At 42.7% G+C, this 13581-nt stretch overlaps 1 protein-coding gene across 1 annotated transcript in view; it reads left to right on the top strand.

Moving 5' to 3' along the window:
- LOC308051443 (zinc finger protein 131-like) overlaps nt 1-10092 on the top strand; it is a 31875-nt gene extending 21783 nt beyond the window's left edge. The window contains 2 exon segments of the mRNA XM_080361875.1: nt 9112-9743; nt 9745-10092. Coding sequence (XP_080218001.1) covers nt 9112-9743; nt 9745-9769 — 657 coding nt within the window. The 3' untranslated portion in view covers nt 9770-10092.
- The last annotated feature ends 3489 nt before the right edge of the window (nt 10093-13581 follow it).

The following is a 13581-nucleotide window of genomic DNA, read 5'->3' as shown; positions in this document are numbered from 1 at the left end:
ACACCTAGATGAGGTTACAGAGGAAGGCGTCCAGGCAGGTCTTGAATGCCTCCAGAGTAGGACTCCACAACCTCCCTGGGCATCCTGTTCCAGTGTTCTGTCACCCTCACTGAGAAGTTTCTTCTGAAATTGAAGTGGAACCTTTTGTGTTCCAGTTTGTACGCATTACCCCTTGTCCTATCATTGGTTGTCACCAAAAAGAGCCTGGCTCCATCCTTGTGACACTCACCCATTATATATACCTGTAAACATTAATGAGGTTACCCCTCAGTCTCCACTTCGCCAAGCTAAAGAGCCCCAGCTCCCTCAGCCTTTCCTCGTAAGGGAGATGCTCCACTCCCTTAATCATAATTGTGGCTCTGCGCTGGACTCTCTCTAGCAGTTCCCTGTCCTTCTTGAACTGAGGGGCCCAGAACTGGACACAATATTCCAGATGTGGTCTCACCAGGGCAGAGTAGAGGAGAAGGAGAACCTCTCTGGACCTACTAACCACCCCCCTTGTAATACACCCCAGGATGCCATTGGCCTTCCTGGCCACAAGGGCACAGTGCTGGCTCATGGTCATCCTGCTGTCCACCAGGACCCCCAGGTCCCTTTCCCCTACACTGCTCTCTAATAGGTCATTCCCCAACTTATACTGGAACCTGGGGTTGTTCCTGCCCAGATGCAAGACTCTACACTTTCCCTTGTTATATTTCATTAAATTTTTCCCTGCCCAACTCTCCAGCCTGTCCAGATCTCGCTGAATGCTGGCACAGCCTTCTGGTGTGTCAGCCACTCCTCCCAGTTTGGTGTCATCAGCAAAGTTGCTGATAGTACACTCTGTTCCTTCGTCCAAAACATTGATGAATATATTGAATAATACCAGCCCCAGTACTGACCCTTGAGGCACTCCATTAGATACAGACCTCGAACTAGACTCCACCCCACTGACCATGACTCTCTGGCTTCTTTCCTTAAGCCAGTTCACAGTCCACCTCACTACCTGTTCATCCAGACTGCACTCCCTCAATTTAGCTGTGAGGATGCTGTGGGAGACTGTGTCAAATGCTTTGCTCAAGTCAAGGTAGACCACGTCCACTGCTCTGCCATAATCCATCCATCTTGTTATGTCCTCATAAAAGTCAATGAGGTTGGTCAAGCATGACTTCCCTTTGGTGAAGCCATGTTGACTGCCCCTAATGACCCTCCCTTCTTGCCCTTTTTGAAGACTGGAATGACATTTGCTTTCTTCCAGTCCTCAGGCACCTCTCCCATTTCCCAAGACTTGGAAAAGATGATGGAGGGTGGTCCAGCAATGACTTCAGCCAGCTCCCTCAGCACCTGCAGGTGCATCCTATCCGGACCCATGGATTTATGGATGTCCAGACCGCCTAATGCCCAATGTCATTACACCATTGAGTTTCATTTCTATAGTAACCAAGGGTAGCATTAATATTTTGCAGTTTATCCATTCATGTTCTCGTATATTGTTCTGACACTTTTCACAAACCAGGTTGATACAAGTGTCCATGGGCATAGATGCCAGCAGTTCCAGTTCTTGTGGTTCGATGTCTGCTTCCAGGAGGCAATTAATCCGAAGTGCCATGTTAGTATTATTACATTTCGTTGCAATGCCTCTGCATCGACCACTATTTTGAAACAGTCGTGTGATGCTGCTGTAGTCATCAAGGAAGACACCAACCAAGCATGTGTGGAACGGGTTTTCCGGAGACATCGTAGTTAGGCATATAGAGTCCTGGTCATTCATATTGGCTAAAGTAATCCACATGTCAGTCTTTGTCTGTGTGGGCATCCAAAACACAGCAGCTGCAACAATCATTGTCAGGAAGATAACACAGGTTTCACGTTTCGTGCCAGCAACCATTGCGGCCCTTGATCTGTAAAGACACAAGCATAGCCTCTCCCCTAGGTTATCAATTGATGTGGCCTTTTCCATTGACCATTAACTAGTGATTTGGCCATAACTAATGTAGATTCTTTCTGATTTAGCATGTTTTTGGGTCACACTTGCCAAGTGTTTCATCACAGGGCAAATTTGGGCTGCACCACTTAGATATAAGTGATTCATCACATACAATGCTTTTGACAATTGGTTTTGTGGTGTTTCCCCTAATGCCCCCCTTTTTTTTAAAAAAAAACAAACAAAAACACAGTTCAGAATTAGATACGTGCGTTGGACCTTGACTATGTACTCAGAATCACAAATCAAATTTAGAGGTTCCTCCTTAAAAAGCTCTAAGTAATTTAAAGCTGTGCCAAGTTCTGCTAATTGGGTTGAACCTTCAATAATTTTTACAGAATGATGCCAATTGTTATCTTCACACCAAACCACTACAGCTTTATGAGACTTCCCAGAACCATCAACAAAAACTTTGCAAGTATGTGGGATCAGACCAAATACAAGTATGGCCTATGGCCTGATATTAAAGACTTGCAGGTTCTGCAGCAATTTACATTTAGGCATGCCAAAAGCTGTGCTGTTAAGAAAACCAGGTAGTGCAATTTATAGAGACATAGATTACAAATTAAAAAAAAATCAGAATTAAATTTCACAAATGGTACATATATGACAAAAGGATCATGGCCTATTAAGACTTAAATTCATTCCCTGCATTTTCTTGATCAGAGTGACAACTGGTATATAAGTCGGTATATCAGTTTGCTAGCAATCTCATTATACTGACCCGCAATAGCCACAGGTTGTTTCTATGTTGTAGCTATAAATAGACAAATCTGCAAGTCCAATCGAATGCAGTCAGCCTGTAAGGTTGTCATAAATTTATTCTTCAAAGTTTCCAACTCCATTTTGGCTGTCATATTTATTGGATATTGTTTTCCCTTACCGGATCCAAGTCCTGTTTCAGATGTATCAGTGTAGTATTTGCTTTATCAAAACATTGGCTGTTAATACTAGTGGAAATACAGCATTTGAAATTTCCTTGGAGATTTCTCACTTGCAGCAAGCAGATCTGTGCCATCCAAGCAGCTTCTTGTAGGCCATGGAACTAAACAGAATTCTCAGAAAATGTTATTTGAGCTTACAATTTACTTAAATCTTAACCTAAGAGAGGTATAGGACTTTCTGTCAAGTACAAGAATTCATGTAGTAAAACGTTGTTCCAGATTTGGCATTCTATTGGTCTCAAAAAATGGCCTTTCTTTCGTTCTCTCCCATGACCTCAAAAACTAGCATGGTGAATTTACTAAGAAGTCTCTTAAAACTAGTTACCACAGAATAAGTCTATTAACAAATTTTTGGTTTAATTTTCCAGTTTCATTAGAACTATGGGTCTGCTAAGGATGCCTTTAAACTTCACCCTCTGACTGCTCCATTCAGTATTACATCGCTGCAGTGGGGGGGAGAGAAAACCCCCTTTTCACCGCTTTAAAAGTGGGCAGCCAGGTTTTTCCTTTTTTTTTTTTTTCTCTTCTTGCTGAAGTTTAGATATAACCAAGGCCACGCAGCTGGTATAATGGCTGGTACGAAGTAGGAGGCTCTGGGAAACTCCTCAGTTATAATGAGCTGCACACAGGTCTGGGATATTTTGCTCTTTTGTTTTCCCATTTCATTCCAACCATAATACACTTTATATGCAATTCCAAGTAGCTCAGCAATAGTTACATTCCTTAGCTCCATTTACCTTTTACAATTTAGAAATGTCAAAAAACAGTATAAACCAGTATAATAAACATAAATCCATTATTCTATTTTCCTAGATCCAAATCAGTTAATATTGTAGCAACTTTTAAATACAACCTCTTCCAAATTCTCATCTATCATAGCATTTTAACAATTTAAATGCTTTTCTAACAATATAAGCAATTACTCTAACGTGTAAGGATGCATCCTAAGGGGGAGCAAGGTGGAATTTTAGCAGTGGAACCGGTTCCCATTTTGTAATTATCTCCCCAAACAAGATTTTTTTGGTACAAAATATGAATATGCAAACTAAAATACTGAGCTCAGATGTGAAAACCAAATACCCAGTTCAAATATGCAGATGGATCACAGTCACACATACAGTGCCCATCGGCACCCGCCCCCCCAGCGAGCTGGACTGGGCAAGGCCTTTTTTTTTTTTTTCTTTTAATCACAGAGTTGCACAAGTCTGAATGCTGGAATAAAGGTAGCATGCTAGAAAGAAAAATAACAGCTACTACACACAAAATTTACCATCACATTCACGCAGTAAAGAACTAAATTACTTATGATCTTCTGTATTATCACAAGAAGCACATTTTGAGTCAATGGATTCTCATGATTTAACAGACTGTGAACTTATCGTACCATATAACAAAGACCTACCAAAACTGCAACATGCGTAAACCGATACTCACAAAGAAAACAGGTTAATGAGGAAAGCATCTTGCAGACTTTAGCAAGTTTACTGTGACCTGTGTGTTATCAGTTAACTCTCTCTCAGCTTGTTGATGTTCAAACCGTTCCAGCTGTAAAACTGTCTGTAATGATCTAATGATCTCTTGTAGAGATTTATTTTGTCCTGCTCTTCTCACCTTAAAAACAACATTAATTGCAACAAAATTCTATTCTCCGGACACTTTTACCAATCATTTAACTTATACAGCAGCCAACACTGATTTCAATATTTAACAAGATCTTCCTTCCTTATAATTCCGAGTGCTTTCCTAAGTTTTAAAACACCTCCCAATACTGATTTTTTTTAGGAACACAACTGAAAACAATTATTCCTGACCCCATCTTGCAAGTAAAAACCTTGAGAAGAGGGAGGGAGGGAGGGGGAGAAAGGCACAGGGCTCCTTGCAGCGTGAATGGGAAAAGCGGGGAGAAGGTTTTACGGCGCACTTAAAAACAACTAGTAAAACAATTAACTCGCATTCCTCACAAGCTGCTTGATTTTCAGAGAGGCAATAAACAGGAGCACATAATATAAATATAAACATATATATAATAAAAGCATATATATATATAATATAAACATAATATAATATAAACTCGCAAATAACATGTTTATAGCAAACATTAGCATTCTTTACTGCTAATCTCAACACTAGTGCTTCCTTAGCTTCTAAGTTTTCGACCTGCTTACTGATGGCCTCTTGAAGGTGGTCAATAAATTGCATGTAATTCTCATTGGGACCCTGATTAACAGTTGCAAATGATTTGGCTGCTTTGTCAGTTTCAGGCACCTTTATCATAGCTTGATATGCGAGGTCTGTTGACTGCCTCAGGATTTCAGAAAGTTATCGTGTCTGTAGTTGTGGTGTGTCAATTAGTGTCTCTTCCAAGAGTTGTGGGATACCTGCCACTGTCAACAAATCCCCATCGTTCCGTCCTAAATGATCTATAGCTGTTACATTGTATAGGTCTAATTTTGCTTGAGTCTTTCATAGTTTTTATCTGATCTCGGGGCAACATGTACACATACTGTTTTTCCTGTTAACTTTAAAAAAAAAAAAAACGCTGCAGACCCTTATCCTCATCTGAGTCATCAGATAACGTGGACTTGAACGGTGCTGGAGAATCACCGGCAACTGGGGGGTTGGGGGTTTGGAACAGTTTGGCCCAGAGAAGCCACCCCCCTCCGCTGTGTCTGCATGTTCCCATTGCTCTTTTAATCCTCTCAAAGTCTCTAGCAACAAGTGCCATGTTGTTAACAGTTCATTTGTTTCTTTGCATCTTTCAGTAGTGCTTTGCCCCATAGTAACATAGTCCTTTTTAAATTCAATTCCAGAGGGCTAATACCCTGCTTCTTCAGAAGCAACTTCCATGCAGATAATACAATACCCTCTTCTTTAGATAAGTTTCCCCCCATGTTCCCAGTAGCTCACCTACTCCTTAGCGAGGTGTCTTTTCAACGATCCGGATCTTCGGCAGCTCTCCTCGGCTGCTCTATCAGCTGTACCGGGCTCCGTCTCCACAGCTCTTCTTCGGCTGTTCACAGCTTCTCTCTGTCTCCTTGTCATGCGAGATCCTCTTCAGGCAGGATCACGTCGGGGTCACCAGATGTCGTGGTTGAGACGGACAAACGACATAGACCAAGTTCTTCCAGGATGAAAGTAGTAGATGCCATTTATTGCCACAAGTGCATTTTTATACAATTCTACCAGTTCATGTGTCTCTTCACTATTGGTTACAAGTTACAGCAGTAACATGTCATTGGCTATTTTTGCTATCATCAATATTACTTTTCTACTCCCTTCTCTCTCACGGGTACATCCTTAAAATCTCCGGATACTCCTTTACTCCCATCTTTCTCACAGGTAGGCCTTCGTATCTTCAAGGCTTATTTCTGGTCCCATGCCCTCCATCAGGGAATCCACGGACTCACCGTAGTCCCCCACAGATTTCCCCTAGCAATTGCCTGAAAAGGCTAAAGTCTGCCTTGCTGAAATCCAGGGTTGCAATTCTGCTTGCTATCCTGCTCCAACCGCATGAGATCCTGAACTCCACCATCTCATGGTTGCTGCAACCAAGGCAGCCCTCAACCTTTACTGCTTCAACCAGACCCTCCTTGTTAGTGAGGATGAGGTCCAGCACTGCACCTCTCCTAGTCAGCTCCTCCACCCTTTTCATCAGAAAGTTATCATCAGTGCACTGGAGGAACCTCCTAGACTGTGGCTGGCCGGCCGAGTAGTCCTTCCAGCAAACATCAGGGAAGTTAAAATCCCCCACCACAACCAGGGTGTGTGACTGTGAGGCTGCTCTCAGCTGCCTGTAGAAGACCTCATCAACTTCCTCACCCTGATCTGGTGGCCTGTAATAGACGCCCACAATAGTATCACCCTTGCCAGCCTGCCCCTTAACACAGACTCTCAACTCGCTCCTCATCCGTGCCTGGACAATACTCAGTACATTGTAGTTGCTCCCTCACATAAAGAGCAACTCTACCACCACACCTGGCTGGCCTGTCTTTCCTGAAAAGGACATAGCCATCCATGACCACATTCCAGTCATGTGTGCTGTCCCACCATGTCTCTGTAATTGCCACCAGGTCATAGTCTCCTGCCCTAACACAGGTTTCTAACTCCTCCTGCTTATTCCCCATGCTGCATGCATTGGTGTACAGGCATTTCAGAGAGCAAGCTGAGCACTCCGATTTCACCTCAGGGGTATGGGAGGCCTCCCAGCCCTCATGAACTCTAGAGTGCTGCCCTACTGATGCAAGCCCAGCTACCACCCCATCCCCCTTTGAGTCTAGTTTAAAGCTCTCCAAATGAGCCCTGCTAATTCCTGTCCCAGCATCCTTTTGCCCCTGCGAGATAAACCTTTCCCACGTACCACTGTTTGGACTGGTGTCTTGTAAAACCAGCTGTTTTCAAAGTACCCAAAGCCCTGCCTGTAGCCAGTTGTTTAGGGACTGGATTTTTCTGTTCCCTCCCACATCATCACCCAAAACTGGAAGGAGGGAAGAGAAAATCACTTGAGCCCCAGACTCTTTTACCATCCGTTTCAAGGCCTTGAAATCTTTTTTCATTCCTGTCAGACTGCAGGATGCAGCTTCCTCCCCATCTTTCTGAAAGATCAGCAGTGGGTAGTAGTCCATCGGGTGTACCAGGTTGGGGAGCGTTCTGTTGATGTCCCTGATCCGGGCTCCAAGTAGACTGCACACTTCCCGATGTTGAGGGTTAACTCTGCAGATTGGGCCCTCGATCCCTCTCAGAAGGGAATTGCTTAGTACAATTACCCTTCTTTCTTTCTTATCTGAGGCGGTCTTGAGGTGTGGGGTCAACTGCCTCTTTCTATGTGACCTCGTAAGTGGGCCTTGCACCACATCCTCACCTACCTCCTCTTCAAGATCCAGGAGCTTAAACCTATTACGGAGGGGCACCTGGGGAAACAATCAGGTAGAGAGGGGGGTTGCCCATGGCCCCAAACTGGAACTCGCTTCCAACCCTCATCATCTTTTCTGTCCTCTACCTCTGCCTGACAGCGACAGGGAAGGGGCTGTCTCAGGTCTTCTCCCTCTGCCTGAAAGGGCAAGGGGTTCATCACCTTTTGGAGAGTATCCCCCTGGAGCCTGGGAGTTACTCCACCAGTCAGTTTCTTTTTCACACTTCCTGATTGACCTCAGTGTCTCGACCTCCTCCTTAAGTTTTGCAACCATGTAGAGTAGATCTTGCACCTACTCACACCTCACACAGGTGGGATGCTGGCCATCCTCCCCCAGCAGCAGCAGGCTCTGGCACTCCCTGCAGCCAGAAACCTGAATAGCCACGTTTTGGGGCAGATAGTCTGTCTGAGTTCCTACAGTCTTCTTCAGACAACCTCTCTTCCTGGTCAAGACCATGGTCAGCAACAGTATGAAACACTGGCAATAAGGGAGAGTCTAACTAGTAAAAGGTGACAACCTCTACACCCTAGTGCATGAGTTACCACACCCGCTGCTGCAGTACAGCGTGGGTGCTACTTACCCATATCACAAGCCAATTGCCCCTTCCAGCACCTGGTGGGCCCTCCCCGAGACTTTTTCAAGACGAGGGGCGGGGGAGTGATCCCCCTCGCCGTGGTAACGCCCACTCCACGTCAACTGCTCTCGCAAGGGCTGCCGGGTCTCTAGAGAACGAAAGTGCCTGATTGAGAGAAAAAAGAACCAAAAAAAAGGCTTCTCTGTACCTCAAAGATTTCGCTTAATCGGGACCCGCCGAGCTGCCTCCGATCAGCTGATATCAGGATCCATGCTTATCAATAACTTAGCATTCCATTGCTATGTTTACCATAACATGTATCTGGTTCTCCAGGAAAGTACAGCTAATATGAAGGCTTTAGCTGACAGGCAAATTCACTAAAAGAGAAACTTGTTTTTTAACAAAACCAGGACAGGGTGTGAATCTGTATGTGAATTTTACATAAGGTTAAAATAAGAAAACATTAAAATGCGGTACTGATTCATAAATTTTGTAGGTGTCCTGTGTATGCACAACTCAAAATGGCACACTGTTTCTTAAAAATAAATAAATACCAGGTCTTCTGTTCATCCAAAGCTTACTTCTCAGCTTTTACCTCTAACGTACATGGGGGTTTTTTATCCAAGTAGCAAGAAGCTATGATGCTATGATCTGAAATAGGCACTATACTTTGTCGTATTTCTGTTGGCACTGTTTAACATACTGTATCTTTTGTTTCAGGTTTGTAACAGTGTGTTTAACAGCTGGGATCAGTTTAAAGATCACTTGGTAATACACACCGGTGACAAACCCAACCATTGTACCTTATGTGATTTGTGGTTTACTCAAGGCAGTGAGCTGAGAAGGCATCTCAAAGACATGCACAATATTTCAGAACAAATAGTGACAGAAGAGGTTCTTCCAGCGGAAGCTGTGGAAGCTGAAGCAGTTACATCAATGACTATAATAGAACAAGTGGGGCAAGTCCATGTCCTACCAGTAATTCAGGTACAAGTGGATCCTGCACAGGTAACTGTGGAACAGATGCACCAGGATCTCATACAGGACAGTCAAGTGAAAGGCACACAGATGGAGGAACTGCAACAAGTGCAAATTAGTTACTTGGAAGTTGAACACATTCAGACTGAACAAGGTGCTGAAGTTCATGTGGAGCAGTTACATGTCGAGCATGTAAATCAAATACAGATGGAAGAAGTACAGGCGGAACTTATAGATGGAACAAACCTGGAACAAGTACAATATGGAAGTGTTAATCAAGGAGGAGCAGAAGCAAAGGAAACTAGTCAAGTAGATGATATAGATAAGGAAGATCATGAACAAGCTGAAGACTTAAAAACTCAACAATTAGTGGACACAGAATGAAAAGGTAGATGACTAGGACAAATAATCACACTGTGCAGGTTTAGGAATTAAATACCCAATTATTTTTGTTAGCTTTTATATTGGTTTTTGAACCATCAGTCATAATCTTTCCAATATGCTGTCCATAGGAAGATGGACAAGTGGACCAAAGTTAGCTTTCTTCATGTGCAACTAAACTTTTCTCATATGTGAAAAATAACTTTCCCATTCATGTAATACCATGGAACAGAAACTACCACAGAGATAGACAGCTTTGTGAGGATTTTAATAATGAATAGCTTGTATCACTGTGACAACGTCCCTGGGTATTTGTAAGAGTAACTTTACCTCTTTTCCTCTTGCCATAGAAGTAAACTCTTGTTATGGATTTACAAGGTGTCTGTAGCAGAACAGTCAGTGAAATCTGGTGGGTTCTAATGTAAGTGACCGATCGGGTACCTGTGAATTTTCTGTTCAGGCTATTTGCTGTTTCCTAACAGTGGTCTGTAACTTTCAGGCTAGGGAAAAAACAATGTTGCTGGAGGTCTCAGAGCACAAAAATCCTGTGCCTTTTCAACAATGGTTAAATTTCCACAAACCTAGAGTGTTCAGTAACCTAGTTCAGTAAAAGGCAATGTAGGTAATGTTATAGTGCTTTCTAGTTTTGCTTAAAATTATCAGCTACTGATTTTTTTTTTTTTTCATTAAGTTGGGGGGCAGATTCCATGTGGAGGCAGCAGGACATTCTAAAAGGGATGCTTTAAATTAGGAAAAGCTCGGTAGAATCTGTGGTAAACATGAACTAGAAGAAAGCTACCAGCAGACTCTTCTATTATAAATCATCATTTTGAAAATTACTATTTGTAAACATAAATATAGAGAAGACTTGTCTCTGTGGTATCAGGTTCCTGGTTTTGTCTTTTGTTTTTTGTTTGTTTGTGGGTTTTTTTGTGTGTTTCTTTTAAATTAAATTCTGACACTTGACACAAATATGTTGTACTAAAAGTAAAATCCATAGGTATAAGTGCTAAAATGTGGATTGAAAAGTAGGAGTGTAAATATTTTAATTAATATTAGACAATAAAACAATACCAGCTGTGAAATATTGCATTATTTGCTTCATCCAATAAATTAGGAACAACTGAGTGACTGGTAATCACAGTGCCAGATCCCAGTGGCAAGAATCAATCTCATTTTAATAAGAGTAATAGCTCATTACTGTAAAGTTAAGTTTGTTTAGAAAATACTTATCTAGCTCTAAGGATGCTAAGGACTTCTAATTCTCAATCATTGCCTTGAGATTAAAGGTGCCTCTATACTTCTGAAAAACTTTCTTTTCAAAGCCTTAACTAAAGGGAGGAATTTTTGCAAGGACGTTCCCTAATGCCCTTTGTAATCCTGTAGACCTTAGTTAAAATCAGGCCTTTCTATTCAATCTTCTCCAAATGCAGAATTATTTCCTGAGATTTGTGCTTTTATTTAGTCTCATTCAAATGATTCTTGTGTTTCATCGTAGCATAGCCTTTGAGAAACTGTTGTAAAACAAACATGAATCTCAATTAAAATTTCAAACAATTTGATTAACATAACTTGCATTCTTTTTTTATGATGTTTTGTGTTTTCGGAGATGCAAGTAATACATGATGAACATGAATAATAAACTCCAAATCAATCTGGAACTTCTACAGGATTTGCTACTCCAGCTCGATCCCTACAAGTCGATGGGACCTGATGGGATTCATCCAAGGGTGCTGAAAGAGCTGGCTATGTCATAGTGAGACCTCTCTCCATGATTTTTCAGTGCTCCTGGGAATCTGGAGAGGTCCCAGATAACTGAAAGCTGGCAAATGTTGTCCCAGTCTACAAGAAGGGCAACAGAGATGACCCTGGCAACTACAGGCCTGTCAGCCTCACTTCTGTGCCTAGCAAAATCATGGAGAAGATGGTTCTGGGAGTTATCAAAAAACATCTGAACGACAACGCAGTCAATGGTCCCAGCCAGCACGGGTTCATGAGGGGAAGGTCCTGTTGAACAAATTTAATTTCATTCTACGACAAGGTTACCCACCTAATTGACCAAGGGAAGCCTGTCGATGTGATCTTTTTGGATTTCAGAGAAGTCTTTGATACTGTCTCTCACAGTATCCTCCTGGACAAGATGTCCAGCACACAGCTAGATAAACTCATAATACAGTGGCTGATGGGCCAGGCCCAAAGGGTTCTAGTCAGGTTGGTGACCAGTCACTAGTGGGGTTCCACAGGGATCCATCTTAGGGCCAGCACTCTTCAGTGTCTTTGTAAATGACTTAGACTCAGGACTTGAGAGAATACTTAGTAAGTTTGCCGATGACACAAAATTGGGAGGAGCTGTTGACACTCTCAAGGGCAGAGAGGCCTTGCAGAGGGATCTGGACAAATTGGAGAACTGGGCAATCACCAACCTCATGAAGTTCAACAAGGGCAAGTGCCAGATTTTGTACCTGGGACACAGCAACCCTGGCTGTACGTACAGACTGGGGGATGAGATGCTGGAAAGCAGCTCCTTCAGGTGCATTCACCTGCTCTGGCATGGGGTCCTCCATGGACTGCAGGTGGATATCACCTCCATTGTGCACCTCCATGAGCTGCAGGGGGACAACCTGCCTTACCTGCCTTACCATAATCTTCATCATGGCCACAGGGAAATCTTTGCTCCAGCACCTGGAGCACCTCATTCCCCTCCTTCTTGACTGACCTTGGTGTCTGCAGAGTTGTTTTTCTCACATATTCTCACTCCTCTCTCCCTGCTGCTGTCCCCCCTCTTCTTAAATATGTTATCACAGAGGCACTACCACCATAGCTGATTGGCTCAGCCTAGGCTAGCTGTGGGTCTGTCTTGGAGCCAGTTGGCACTGGCTCTATTAGACACTGGGGCAGCTTCTGGCATATTCCTCACAGAAGCCACCCCTATAGCCCCCCTGCTACCAAAACCTTGCCATGCAAACCAAATATACAAGTAACCTAAACTTGAATTCCTGTAGCATTGACAAGGCTGTAGGAAGACTCCCACTGATGTTAACAAGCCTTGCCTTGAGCCTGTGCTTATGCCACTGAAGGAGTTTTAATAATTTTGATAATATTTTGTTGCTGCTGTTTTAATTTCTGTGTTAATTTGCCTAGAGAAAGTATATTGGCTAGAAGGAATTATTTTCCTCGGTGAAGTTACTGATATAAGATCCCACATTTTTGTAATGCTGACTTTTTAAAAAATATTCTAAACAAAATAGAGTGTTTCCAATTGCTCCCTCCAGCTGAAGGTGTAACTCTGAGTATGATATCCTTTGTTGGGACTGTAATCCAATTCATGAAAACACTGTTATATCCTGGTGCCTTGCTCTGCAAAAGGAACAGAAAAACTCACCTGCTGCAAAAGTGGTGCTTCATGGGTAGACTCACCTTGGGGGCTCACGGATTAATTACACAGAAATGAGGGGAGAAGAGGGGGTTTTGCTGTTAGAAATTGAGTAAACAAGAGACAGTGCCAATGTGGGTGTTTTTTTTGTTATTTAAATGCAGATTATTTGAAAGAAACTTGTGTTTTATTTGACATCCTCTTATGCTAGGGCTAATTGGAGCCTAAAGCCAAAATATTTTCATTCTAAGAAATACCATGCTGTTGATAGAGGGAACTAACATTTTAAGGGTTAACTAAACATATAATGGGTGCCTACTAACGAACTAACACTTTAAGGCTTAGCCACACAATAAGTGCTTAGTTTAGAGCTTTATGTAAACTTACGTTAAGAAAAACAGAACCCCATCGAATGCCAAGATAAGAAGTTTTACTGCACCTAGCTGTAAACTTGAGGA

This window comes from Nesoenas mayeri (genome assembly GCF_963082525.1).
Source record: "Nesoenas mayeri genome assembly, chromosome: W".
NCBI classification, from domain to species: Eukaryota; Metazoa; Chordata; class Aves; order Columbiformes; family Columbidae; genus Nesoenas; species Nesoenas mayeri.
Note: the sequence above shows the minus strand (reverse complement) of the source record. Positions and strands in the feature narration are given on the sequence as shown.